Below are 13,092 nucleotides of genomic sequence, written 5' to 3'. Positions count from 1 at the left end.
GCCAAGATGCGTGGTAAGGCCCAGGGACTCTTTGTCAACGAAGTCCGCTGAACCTTCCGCCCTCCCGGGGGCCTCAGCGGGCCAATTCCACTCACTTCTCGGAGGGTCCGGCCCAGCATGGTCCTCGTGCCCTGCCTGCCACCATAGGAGCCAGGCAAGGAGGAAAAAGAGGTCACCGGTTGCTAGTGATAGTACATGGACGCAGCCATCTTTAATTGTCACTGAGCCCTTCAACATCGAGTACTTGGATTGGTTTAATTGCAGCCCGAGGAAATGATCTTTGCAGGCGATTGGTCGGCGCCGCAAAGCCACCCCGGCGGCTGAGGAGAGCGGGCAGGCAAGGAGATTCCGGGCCAGGGTCGCGGCGGCAGTCGGCAAGCGTTTGATTCTCTGGCGTTGGATCGCGAGCGGTGTCTGCTTGTCCCGCCGAGGGCTCCCAGGACAGGGCAGGGATCCTAGGGGGTTTGCGCACCTGCTTTTTTTATTCCCTCCTTTTTTTTGGAAGGGGAGAGGGTGAAAGGGAGGGAGGAGAATGGACAGAATACTGACTGGAACGTTAATTGGAGTATTTCATATGCGAAGAGCAGAATAAAAGTTCCATATTCTTTCAGTTTCTCCATTAGATTAGCTTCATTTTCGAATGCTCCGTTTTGCATGCTTAATTTTGAAACTAGCCCGTGGTTTGGCAGAATTTGACCTAATTCAGGGGTGAGAGTTTGATCCAGTCCAAGTGTATTTGAATTTGAGCAAGCAGTTCAACCAGTGTTTACAATGGAATTTCTGAAGACTTATGTACTTAGAAGAAATGCATGCACTGCTGTTTGCTTCTGGAGAAGCAAAGTTGTCCAAAAGCCTTCAGTTAGAAGGATTAGTACTACCTCTCCAAGGAGCACTGTCATGCCTGCTTGGGTGATAGATAAATATGGGAAGAATGAAGTGCTTCGATTCACCCAGAACATGATGATACCTATCATACACTATCCAAATGAAGTCATTGTCAAAGTTCACGCTGCCAGTGTAAATCCTATAGACGTTAATATGAGAAGTAAGTTTTCAAAAGACATTGTTGCCTTTTTTTAAAAAATCACTATTTCATAAGGTATGCAGTTTAAAAAAATTATTTGACTACGCTTCTTTGGTCAACTCAAATGAATCATTTAGGTTTTTAACAATACCTCTGCAAATATTTTTTCCAAAATTTTTGAAATTGCAATGGCCAGGGTATCTTTCTGGCCATTTGTCTTGACAAAATACAAGCTTGATTGTTTTCATGCGTCCTTAAATATGTAAGTTCAGACTTGAGAACTGTGTCTGTAGCTAACTTTTCTTTTCTTTTTTTTTTTGAGACTGAATCTCTGTCACCCAGGCTGGAGTGCAGTGGCCTGCTCACTGTAACCTCCGCCTCCTGGGTTCAAGCAAAATTTCTCCTGCCTCAGCCTCCGGAGTAGCTGGGATTACAGGCGCGTGCCACCACACCAGGCAAATTTTTTTGTATTTTTAGTAAAGATGGGGTTTCACCATGTTGGTCAGGCTGTTCTCCAACTCCTGACCTTAGGTGATCCGCCTGCCTCGGCCTTCCAAAGTGCTGGGATTACAGACGAGTCACTGCGCCAGGCCTATCTCTGTAGCTAAATTTCTGTCCGGGGAACTTTGTGGTATTCTGAGATCCGTCACAGGCTTCGGAAGTATAGTTACGTTTCCTCGTCAGTTCAGAATTTGTGGGGTTTTTTGTTTGTTTTTGAGACAGAATCTCGCTTTATTGTCAGGCTGGAGTGTAATGGCGCGTTCTTGGTTCACTGCAGCCTCCGCCTTCCGGGTTCAAATGATTCTCCTGCCTCAGCCTCCCAAGTAGCTGGGACTACAGACATGCGCCGCCACGCCCAGCTAAATTTTCAGTAGAGACTGGGGGGGGGGGGGGGGGGGGGTTCACTGTGTTGGTGGGAGACTGAGGCAGGAGAATCGCTTGAACCTGGAAGGCGGAGGTTGTAGTGAGCCAAGAACACGCCATTGCACTTCAGCCTGGCGATAGAGTGAGACTCCGTCTCAAAAGAAAAAAGAAATAAAAATAATGAATTGAATTGACTTTACTGTGATTGTCTCATGAAATCTACATCTGTATTCTTTGTTTTGAAGTAATAATTGCTACTACCAGTTGAGCATGCCGTTTTCCTTTATTCTTTTTACATTAGGCTTGAAGAGAGTTCAGTTTTTTATAAGATATGTCTTTTAGTGGTAAGTTTTACTCAATGATCAGCATGTTTTTTCCTTTGATTGTAAGTTCTTTCAAGATAGATCCCATGCTTTGTCAACCTGTTTCAGTGCTTCACATATGCAGTTGTCATTCAGCCAATATTTCTATGCCTTTTTATCTTTTTGTTCTGACTTAAGATAACAAACTTAAATTAGCAGTATTTTATCCATGAGTAATTTTTACATTTTGTCTTCATTTAGATCTGTTAGCTTTTTATTTCTTTAAATGCACATGCGTAATTCATGCCATGTACATTTTCATTTAAACAGAATAGCTGTATCTAGACTTTTCTTGGCTGCTGTTTAATCATCTAACACTGTAAAACATTTCACTTTTATATAGTAGTCTTGAAATATCTTAGTTTTTTGTGACTTGATTGGGTAATATTATTCGCAAGTTACCATCTTTTTTTTTTTTTTTTCCTTCCATTTGAGGATATGTTATTGTCGTTGCAGAAGATATCTGAAACAGTAGCTTGGGGAAATAAAATAATGAGTAGAAGATTGTAAACTGTAGGAAGCAGTTATTTCCCTTGACAAGAAAGCAAGAGACATGTCTATTTTATTTGAGAGATGAAGGCTGGCTGTTTTTCTGGAGATGGCCACTACTGTTGGACATAAAATAATAGATCATAGAAATGGCTAAAGAAATGAAGAATTTTTACGTGGGGAAAAAAATGCAGCCAACAGCATCATACCAACAAAGTTTGGTGTCTTTAGATGGGCTTAACGTCTTTAAACTGATGACAGATTTAAGATTTTTCAAATTGGCCCAACTCTCTGAACAAGTCAAGGTGGCAACCCCTGTCAATGGGATGGAACACTTAAGGGCCCCATTCAGTCATCTGTGTCACCAAACAGGTTCTCAATTACTAACTGCCAGCTGACTACATTCTGGGTTCAGGCTCTTGTTAGATAGTACCAGTGAGCCAAGGCTACTCAGTTGATGCATTAGCATATCAGGGGACCAAGAAAACTAGAAACAACCTTGAGCTGCAGTTTCTGTACCTCAAAGAGGACTGAAACCTTTCTGCAGCTCTTAAACAGCAGCTAAAGTTTGACATGGCTAAATGTCCACTTCTGTTGCTCAAACCACATAGAGGTTTCAGTGAAGATTTGTTTAATTATCTTTAGCAGTGGAAAAGGCTCGTAAGACAGGAAAAGTGAAGCACATGACTTTTGTGAATATTACAGGTGAAGTTGTTTTTTTTTTTCCCCCTGACAGAGTATAATCCTAACTAGCCAGATGGCAAATGTGTAATGTTGGTATAATGGCCATCAGCTTAGATTTTCTGGAACTTTCCCACCTTTCAAACACTTGATCCATGTGTCTTGATTTTTTATTAGAAACACAACTCATGCAAGCTACCCGCCTGTCAGCATCTCTCTCCGTATCTTCTACCTTCTCTCCTGCTGTATGGATCGGCTGTCACTGCTTTCACAGAAGGCCAGCCCTCAGCTTGTGTTTCTAATCCCCTCCCCTCTCACCTACTCTGGGATATCATTCCAGCAGTTATCTCCTGCATCCTCAATCTTTTCTTTTCTACTGGATCATCCCCATTAGCATACAGACTTGCTATTATTTCTCCTTTCTTAAGAAGAAGGAAAAAAAGCCACTCAAAAGTCCTCTGTCCATCTTAGTTGCCACTTCGAGCTACTGTTCCATTTCTCTGCTCCCCTTACAACAAATCTATTTTAAACAGAGTTCAGTCTTCTCATGGTCTCCAGTCCCTTATTTCCCATTCTCTCAAGAGCACACTACAGCAGCTGCTCCTGGCAGGGTTACCAAAGGTCTGTATGTTGTTAGATCCAGGGTTGTTTGTTTGTTTGTTTGTTTGTTTTAAAGCCTCTTAGCAGTTTTGGACCTTATTTGAAAACCTGTCTCTCCTGTCAGCAGCATTGAACGTCTTTAAACTGCCTCCTTAGTCTCCTTTGCTGCTTTCTCCTCATTCCTAAGATCTAATGGATTGCCCATAGGAGTGGGTGCAGGGCAAGGGGAGATGTACAGAACGGGTTAGTGACTGGAGCATGCGTTGTGAGGCAGGGAGTGAGCGGTACATGACCCTGGAGAGGTAGGCAGGGTGCCTATCATGGAGAGCCTCACATGGCAGACATGTTCTCAGAAAAATGTCAAGCAGAAGAGAGAATAGCAGATACTTTTGAGTCTGAGAAAAGTCATTATATGTGGAAGCCATGTAATAAATTACTCTGGATTATTATACAGTAGCAAATTTACTGGAACAAAAAAAATTGTAATTAAAAGAATGTTTTCAGTTTTGTTTAGCTGATATTTATGTAAATATTCTTCTTCTTCTTCTTTTTTTTTTTTTTTGAGACAGAGCTTTGCTTTGTCACCCAGGCTGGAGTGCAGTGATGTGACCATGGCTCACTGCAGTCTCAAACTCCTTGGCTCAAGCAGCCTCCTGAGTAGCTGGGACTACAGGCATGTACCACTATGCCTGGCTAATTTTTCAAAGTTTTAGTAGAGATGAGGCCTTGCTATATTACCCAGGCTGGTTTTGAACTCCTGAACTCAAGCAATCCTCCCACCTTGGTCTCCCAAAGTCCTGGGATTACAGGTGTGAGCCACCGCACCTGGCCTGTAAATATTCTTAAAAATAAAAAGATATGGGCCAGGTGCGGTGGCTTATGCCTGTAATCCCAGCACTTTGGGAGGCCAAGGTGGGTGGATCGCTTGAGCCCAGGAGTTTGAGACCAGCCTGGCCAACATGACGAATCCCTGTTTCTACAACAATTAGCCAGACGTTGTAGCACACACCTGTAATCCCAGCTACTCCAGAGGCTGAGGCATGAGAATGGCTTGAACCCAGGAAGTGGAGGTTGCAGTGAGCCAAGATCACATCACTGCACTTGGGCAACAGAGTGAAGCTTCATCTCTTAAAAAAATAAATAAAATAGGCCAGGCATGGTGGCTCCCTATACTCCCAGCACTCTGGGAGGCCGAGGTGGGCGGATCGTGAGGTCAGGAGATTGAGACTATCCTGGCCAAAATGGTGAAACGCTGTCTCTACTAAAAATACAAAAATTAGCTGGCTGTGGTGTGTGCCTGTAATCCCAGCTACTTGGGAGGCTGAGGCAGGAGAATCACTTGAACCCGGGAGGCAGAGGTTGCAATGAGCCGAGATTGCGTGACTGCACTCCAGCCTGACAACAGAGCAAGACCCTGTCTCAAAAAAAAATTAAATAAATAAATAAAAAGATGTATAATAAAACAACTTGATTTTACACGTCAGAACAGATGCAGCCAAGTGGCTTTTCTTCACTCAGGAATTTATTCCAATTTATTTCAAAGATGTTGTTCTGGAAATATTTTTAAGGATGTGGGGATCATTACTCATGAACTATTGTCAGTATCAAATACTTTATATTCTTGCCTTATTTATTTATTAACTTCAAACAGCTTAAACGTTTATCTTCACCAGACCTGTCACTAAATATTTTGTTGTTTAAAAAGTTCATAGACCGGGCGCTGTGGCTTACGCCTGTAATCCCAGCACTTTGGGAGGCTGAGGCAGGTGGATCACAAGGTCAGGAGATTGAGACCATACTGGCTAATACGATGAAACCCCGTCGCTACTAAAAATACAAAAAGGATAACTGGGCGTGGTGATGGGCGCATGTAGTCCCAGCTACTCAGGAAGCTGAGGCAGGAGAATGGTGTGAACCCGGGAGATGGAGCTTGCAGTGAGCCGAGATCACCCCACTGCACTCCAGCCGGGGTGACAGAGCTGGACTCCATCTCTTAAAAAAAAAAAAAAAAAAAAAACGAAAAAAAAGGTTCCTGAATGAACACGTTAATAAAGACATACTCTTCAAAGAACAAAGCAAAACTGTATAAAAGATAATACTAAAAGTTCTGAAGACAATTTCAAAATTTGAATTTCAAAAATATTTTGAACAATGGTGGCTTTAGTTTAATAAGTGATTATCACTTTCCAAGTAAATTTTTTTTAAAGAAAATAAATCCATCTTTTTATGCTTTCCCATGTATTGGCAAAAAATTATAAGGTTGATTACTTTTTAAAAAAGCTTTTAAGTTCATGGGTACAAGTGCAGGTTTGTTACATAGGTAAGCTTGTGTCATGGGGGTTGTTGTACAGATTATTTCATCTCCCAAGTATTAAGCCTCATACCCACTAGTTATTTTTCTTAATCCTCCTCCTCTTCCCACCCTCCACCCTCTGAAAAACCCCAGTGTTCTCCTGTACGTGTCCATGTGTTCTCATCATTTAGCTCCCACTTATAAGTGAAAACGTGGTATTTGGTTTTCTGCTCCTGTGTTAGTTTGCTAAGGATAATGGCCTCCAGTTCCATCCATGTCCCTGGAAAGAACATGATCTTGTTCCTTTTTGTGACTGCATAGTATTCCGTGGTGTGTATGTACCACAGTTTTTTAATCCAGCCTATCATTGTTGGGCAGTTAGGTTGATTCCATGTCTTTGCTATTGTGAATACTATTGCAGTGAACATATACTTGCATGTGTCTTTGTAATAGAATGATTTATAATCTACATCTTGAAGACCTAAAATTGTACTGGACTATAACCCTGTAGTAGTTTTAAAAGCATTTCATACTTACATTTGGAGGAAACAGATAAATTGTATTTTTATTTTACAGGTGGTTATGGAGCTAAAGCTTTAAATATGAAGCGTGATCCTTTACACATGAAAATCAAAGGAGAAGAATTTCCTCTGACTCTGGGTCGGGATGTCTCTGGCGTGGTGATGGAATGTGGGCTTGATGTGAAATACTTCAAGCCTGGAGATGAGGTGAGTTGGGGAATGCCACTATTCCTGCAGGGGTCCAACCCATAGACCCTGATCCAGCGATGGATGAGAGATGTACACTGACACAGATATTTTGCCTGTCAGTGCGGCTAACAGGCCTCTGCTCCCTGAATCTGCAGCATCCACCCCATAAACTGAGGAAGTTCACATTTATTTAGTGTGGATTAAATGATGAAGGTCTCGAGTAAACACCATTATAGGGTAATTAACATTGCCGACCGTCCAGTAGGGAGCAATCATGCACCCATGAAAGATCAAAGGTTGGTCTTAGGACCATGTGAGTAAGCAAACTATTTAGATAAACTGCCCCACATTCCCTAGTTATTTGCTCTATTGCTATCAACTCAAGGTAAAGAGGATTAGGCTGCTTTCAGCCAAATCTTTTACTGAAGCTGTGCAACACCCCCAGCCTTCCAAGTAGGTTTGTGTCTACTTCCTGTAACTTTACAATTTTTCCTCTTACAATTTTTCCCACCACCCTGACTGAACTCCCACATATTCCTTTACTAAATGTGCAAATTTCATTCTGTTTCAGAAGTATATTCTATGCTGTTGACCTGTTTTCTTGTTTTCAACAAAAGTACTGAACTTTGACTAGAACTGTCACTTTTTTGGTTCTGTTGTTACATTTTTTCACAAACAGTTCCGAAATATGTTGACTGTACTTGAGTTTGTGTTTTCTAAATTTAGTACTTAAGAAATGCAAGACTTTAAAATATGTAGGATTAGGGTATTTTTTTCCTTGAAAGGGCCTTTAAATGACAATTTTTACCTTATGGATGAGATGGCTTTAAAATAGTTTAAGTTTGGTATAATCATCTATCACTTGTCACTTTGAACTTTTGTGCCAAGAAATGATAGTTCATAATCATAGCTGACACTGTTCTGGTTGCTTTTTATAAAATATGTCATTTAGTCCCTCTGAGGTAGATAAAGTTAGGCCCAGTTTACAGATGAGGAAGCAAAGCTCTAAAGAGGTCTGCTAACTAATAAGTGGTGCAGCCAGGACTCAAACCCCAGAGATTATGGTCTTATTGGTACTCGAAGTAGTAGTAAATGCAGCAGGATATACTGGCATCTGCTTCCAGTGTGGTTTGACTTGATAAATCCAGAATCATACTAAGTAATACATTTATATCATGAAAATAACACTCCTGCTTGGTGTAGTGCTGACTTCTGTGTTTTTCACAGCACAGGATGTATATTAGGGAACACCTTCATGCTTAGCTTTGGTCAGAAAATACCTGTGTTTCTAATGAAGCTGTCTGTGTGTGTGTGTTTCAGGTCTGGGCTGCAGTTCCTCCTTGGAAACAAGGCACTCTTTCAGAGTTTGTTGTAGTCAGTGGGAATGAGGTAACCTACCAACTTGAATGAAATGCATTAGAAAGTTTAAACAAAGACTGGCAAATATCTCTGAAATAATTGGTGTTTTTCAGATCTAGTTTATGTTTCATGGGGCAGTTTATAAAGAGATAATATAGAAATTTTTGAGAGATTAAAAAAGTATTTGATGCCATTCAGTAACACTGCCTGCTAACACAGCTGTTTTTCTCTCATGGAGCAGGGATTTGGAATGAGACCTAGAACCCTGCTGTGTTGCTTGGTTTTACCCTAGGTAAACAGTTGAAAGCAGATATAGGCAGTAGAGGGGGTGGATTAGTCACCAATGGAGACATGGAAATATCCAGCGGTTTTGAATAACTTTAAAAACAGGAGTCTAATCAAATGCAGTCAGGAGACCGAAAAATTGAATAGAGAGAAAGGGGTTAACATTGAGGAAATTGGCTATAGAAGGGAGGGCAGGAAGGGGAAAAAGGTTGTTACTGAGATTAGAGAAAATCTAGAAAGATTTCCTTTCCAGAAAATGAGAGTAAAGGAAACAGCTGATCTCAGAAACTAATTAGGATGTGTTTTTGAGAGTTCAAGGTTTATTTGGATTTACTTCAAGACAAACGGGAATATTGATGTGGTCTTTTTATAAACAATGAAGTAGTTATAAACAACAAAGTAGTTTTTATAAACAATGAAGTAGTTATATCTGATAATGTAGCCTACGTAACATTATTGAACATCTGTGAGGCAGGTAGAGTTATTCTTTACAATATTTGTTAGGATAATCTTGGAGTAGGGTAAGCATGTGCATACCCTACTCCAAGGTATGCAACAGATAGAGCTATACAATATTTATTAAGGATAATCTTGGAGTAAGGTATGCAATAAACACTGAACTGGAATAATTTTATAGATTTATCTATGAAAATACAGTTGACACCTGAACAATGCAGGAGTTGGTGCACCTACCCCTGTGGGGTAGAAAATGCACCTACATCTTTTGACTCCCCTAAAACTTAACTGCTAATAGCCTACTGTTACCCAGAAGCGTTACTGATAACATAAAAAGCCAACTAAGACCGGGTGCAGTGGCTCACGCCTGTAATCCCAGCACTTTGGGAGGCCAAGGTGGGTGGATCAGAAGGTCAGGAGTTCGAGACCAGCCTGGCCAATATGGTGAAACCCTGTCTCTACTAAAAATACAAAAATTAGCCAGGCGTGGTGGGGGCTGCCTGTAGTCCCAGCTACTTGGGAGACTGAGGCAGGAGAATCACTTAAACCTGGGAGGCGGAGGTTGCAGTGAGCCGAGATTGCACCACTGCACTCCAGCCTGGGTGACAGAGCAAGACTCCGTCTCAAAAAAGTCAACTAACACATATTTTATATGTTATGTATATTATATACTGTATTCTTATAATAAATGAAGCTAGAATATGTTATGTATATTATATACTGTATTCTTACAATAAAGGAAGCTCGGAAAAATGTTATTAAGAAAATCATAAAGAAAGGTATACTTACTATTCATTAAGTGGATCATCATAAAGATTTTCATCCTTGTTGTCTTCATGTTACTAGAAAGACTGAACAGTAGGAAGAAGAGGGGTTGGTTTTGCTGGTCTCAGAGGTGGCAGAGGCAGGAAATCCACATATAAGTGGACTTGCATAATTCAAACCCCTGTTGTTCAAGGGTCAGCTGGATTCCTGTGAAGGTAAATGTGCTTAATTGTGTGCAGAGGTTTGCAAGTCATTGCTTATTTTTGACTGTTGTCTTCAAATGTAGGTCTCTCACAAACCCAAATCACTCACTCATACTCAAGCTGCCTCTTTGCCATATGTGGCTCTCACAGCCTGGTCTGCCATAAACAAAGTTGGTGGCCTGAATGACAAGAATTGCACAGGAAAACGGTAAGTGTATCAGTCAGTGGCAGCATCTAAACTTCTTTTCTTTCCTTCTGTGAGTTCCTTGCAGTAGATTTGTTAGAGCTTTGAAATTTAGTATCATTTACATGAACAGAGCTGTACTAACATTTGAAAACAATTTCCAAAGCACTCTATTTGTGTCAGTTTGCATTTTCTTAGCTTCATTCTGTAGATTTTCAGCCCAATCAGTTGGAAATTTTTTAACTGAGATGTGTGGATGGAATGGACTTTAGGTGTCTGAACCTTCTAAAATAATGCAAAATTTTACATGTGATTCTTTAGGAAGAAGATCCATATCTTTTTTTTTAATCAAATTCCTAAAAAGGTTAAGAATCATCCCATACAGTTTCTAAAGAATGATGTCAAAGTGAAAATGTTTTTTCCCTACCTCTCCCAGGAGTTATTCTCACACTTGCATATTTCTATAAAGAGACTGCAAAACTATTGAATATTCTTAAGTTCTCTCAGTCTCAATGCCTAATATCCATTAGGTGAATTCTAATTTCCCAGTGCCTTGAGCGTGTGCTTATTTGGGTTAGCAGCAACACGGTGACCAGAAATGTCTCAGATGTACTTGAGTTTGTATCTGGATTCTGTTGCTTTCCAGCTGGGTGACCCACTCATTCACTTTTTAATGAGTTTTGTTTTGAAGGTTAAATGAGGTAATGCACATTAAACTGGTGACACAGTTTATGGCACATGGGAGGCACTCAGTAAATGGTGGCTACTATTGTTAGCAAGGAGATTATGGTGTTCTTTGTATTTTAGAAAGTTGCCATCATAGAGAAAAATGATGATTTTGTTTTTTGTTGAGAAAACTTCACACTAAGAACCATTTAACAATTGAAGGAAAGAGCTGTAGGTCAAACTATAATAAATAACCTGGTTTTTTTTTATTACTAAGGATTGTGCTGGTAACATAACTAAAGTCTGTGTGATTCTGTTCTGTTGTTACGAAACATTGCACTTTACATTTAATGTGTTGGGTGATAGAGCATTAAATTTAATGAAAGTTTAATAGCTGTGTTTTTGAAAGCTTATGAAAGCTATTCATCTAATGAGGTGCTGCCCTTTATCTTAGAATTCAAGGTAAATATTTATTCTAAAGGTCAATGCTGTTTACTTTTTAAGCTATTGTGGCTTATCTTTCTTGAAGTTGCCATTTTGATCAACACTTTGTTTAAATTAAATTAGTTTTGACCACATAGATTTTTCTAATGGTTTCTCTTAGCTAATAACCTTGCGAAAACCTTATTGAAGATTTTTAGACCTGTATTGTAATTGTAGACTCTGCAACAGCATTGTTTTATTGTTTTGTTTTTTCCCTTAAAAACATTAGGTTTTCTATGCCTGCATGACTATATGTGCACTATTGTTAGAGAGCTCTCACTTCTTTTACTGGTTCAGGGCTCTCTGGACCTACTTTTAATATACTGTAAAAAACAATCTAGAAGATAAGAAAAAATTTAAAAATTTAGAGGCAGAGATCTGTCTCTTCTCAGAGACATTGGTGTGAGTCCTCAGTTTATTGTTGGCTTTGTGGCTAATTCTTTGGTACTCTGTTATCTTCTGTTTAAGCAACAATGGCCTGGAACTGGGAAGTTGGAGCCCTGGGTCTTATTCTGCCATTAACTAACCAGGTGACCACATGCTATTTATTTATGGCCTCTTTGTGGTTTCCTCTGAGTTTATGAGTATAGGACAATGTAGGTTTTGAGGAGAGCTTTGAGAAATGGAAAATTTTAGACCTTATTAGGTGACGATATGTTATATTGAGTTGGGTCTGTTCATTGATTTAGCCCCATGTTAACCAATCTAGAATGAAACCCACTGTAAAGAGTCTCAGTAATTCACATCATGAACTTATGCTGCATTCACATGTTGTGACCTGTAGGACGCATTTGTCCTGAGTGACTCAGTGAGCACAGTGAGACCTCGCTGTCTTAGTCCGTTCAGGCTATTATGACAAAATACCATAAACTGGTGGCTTAGAAACAAGAGAAATTTATTTCTTACAGTTGTGGAGGCTGGGAAGCCTGAGCTCAAGGTGACATCAGATTTTGTGTCTGGTGAGGACCGACTTTCTGTTCTTTAACAGTGCTTTCTCGCTTGTCCTCATATTCTGGAAGGGGTGAGGCTATCCCTGGGGTCTCTCTTCTTTTTTTTTTTTTTTGAGACAGAGTCTCGCTCTGTCACCCAGGCTGGAGTGCAGTGGCCGGATCTCAGCTCACTGCAAGCTCCGCCTTCCGGGTTCACACCATTCTCCTGCCTCAGCCTCCCAGGTAGCTGGGACTACAGGAGCCGCCACCTTGCCCGGCTAGTTTTTTGTAGTTTTTAGTAGAGACGGGGTTTCACTGTGTTAGCCAGGATGGTCTCTATCTCCTGACCTCGCGATCCGCCCGTCTCGGCCTCCCAAAGTGCTGGGATTACAGGCTTGAGCCACCGCGCCCGGCCGGGTCTCTCTTTCTTATAAGAGCATGAATCCCATTCATGAGGGTTCTGCTTGCATGACCTAATCACCCCACCTCCTAATACCATCACCCTGGAGGTTAGGATTTCAACATATGAATTTTGGTGGGACACAAACATTACAAACATTCAGAACATAGCACTTGGTACTTGCTGCTCTCAGAAATTTCGGTTTACTGAAATTACTACACATGGGTTATAATAATGGCCTACCTCTTTTAACTGTTTATTTGTGAGAATCACATGAGAGATGTGAGCACCTTAAAATACTGTAAAAATACTTTTAATGAAGAAATTCTGTAATGAGAT

At 40.6% G+C, this 13,092-nt stretch overlaps 2 protein-coding genes across 5 annotated transcripts in view; one reads left to right on the top strand and one right to left on the bottom strand.

The window, feature by feature from the left end:
* QRSL1 (glutaminyl-tRNA amidotransferase subunit QRSL1) overlaps nucleotides 1–311 on the bottom strand; it is a 36,115-nt gene extending 35,804 nt beyond the window's left edge. Inside the window, exon 1 of the mRNA XM_033234740.1 lies at nucleotides 96–311. Coding sequence (XP_033090631.1) covers nucleotides 96–119 — 24 coding nt within the window. The 5' untranslated portion in view covers nucleotides 120–311. The remainder of the gene's footprint in view (nucleotides 1–95) is intronic.
* Nucleotides 1–13,092, top strand: part of RTN4IP1 (reticulon 4 interacting protein 1) — a 67,526-nt gene that overhangs the window by 690 nt on the left and 53,744 nt on the right. For 2 of the 4 annotated variants that reach the window (XM_033234745.1, XM_033234744.1), the window contains exons 2-4: nucleotides 6,890–7,041; nucleotides 8,344–8,412; nucleotides 10,175–10,299. In XM_033234745.1, the coding sequence (XP_033090636.1) occupies nucleotides 6,916–7,041; nucleotides 8,344–8,412; nucleotides 10,175–10,299 (320 nt within the window). In that variant the 5' untranslated portion in view covers nucleotides 6,890–6,915. Of the gene's footprint in view, nucleotides 1–280; nucleotides 1,046–6,889; nucleotides 7,042–8,343; nucleotides 8,413–10,174; nucleotides 10,300–13,092 lie in introns of those variants that run through there. The other 2 variants (XM_033234743.1, XM_033234742.1) reach the window with 2 other exon arrangements.

The sequence above is a fragment of the Trachypithecus francoisi genome, unplaced genomic scaffold (assembly GCF_009764315.1).
Source record: "Trachypithecus francoisi isolate TF-2019V2 unplaced genomic scaffold, Tfra_2.0 Lachesis_group15, whole genome shotgun sequence".
NCBI lineage: Eukaryota > Metazoa > Chordata > Mammalia > Primates > Cercopithecidae > Trachypithecus > Trachypithecus francoisi.
This window is presented reverse-complemented; position numbering and strand designations above follow the sequence as displayed.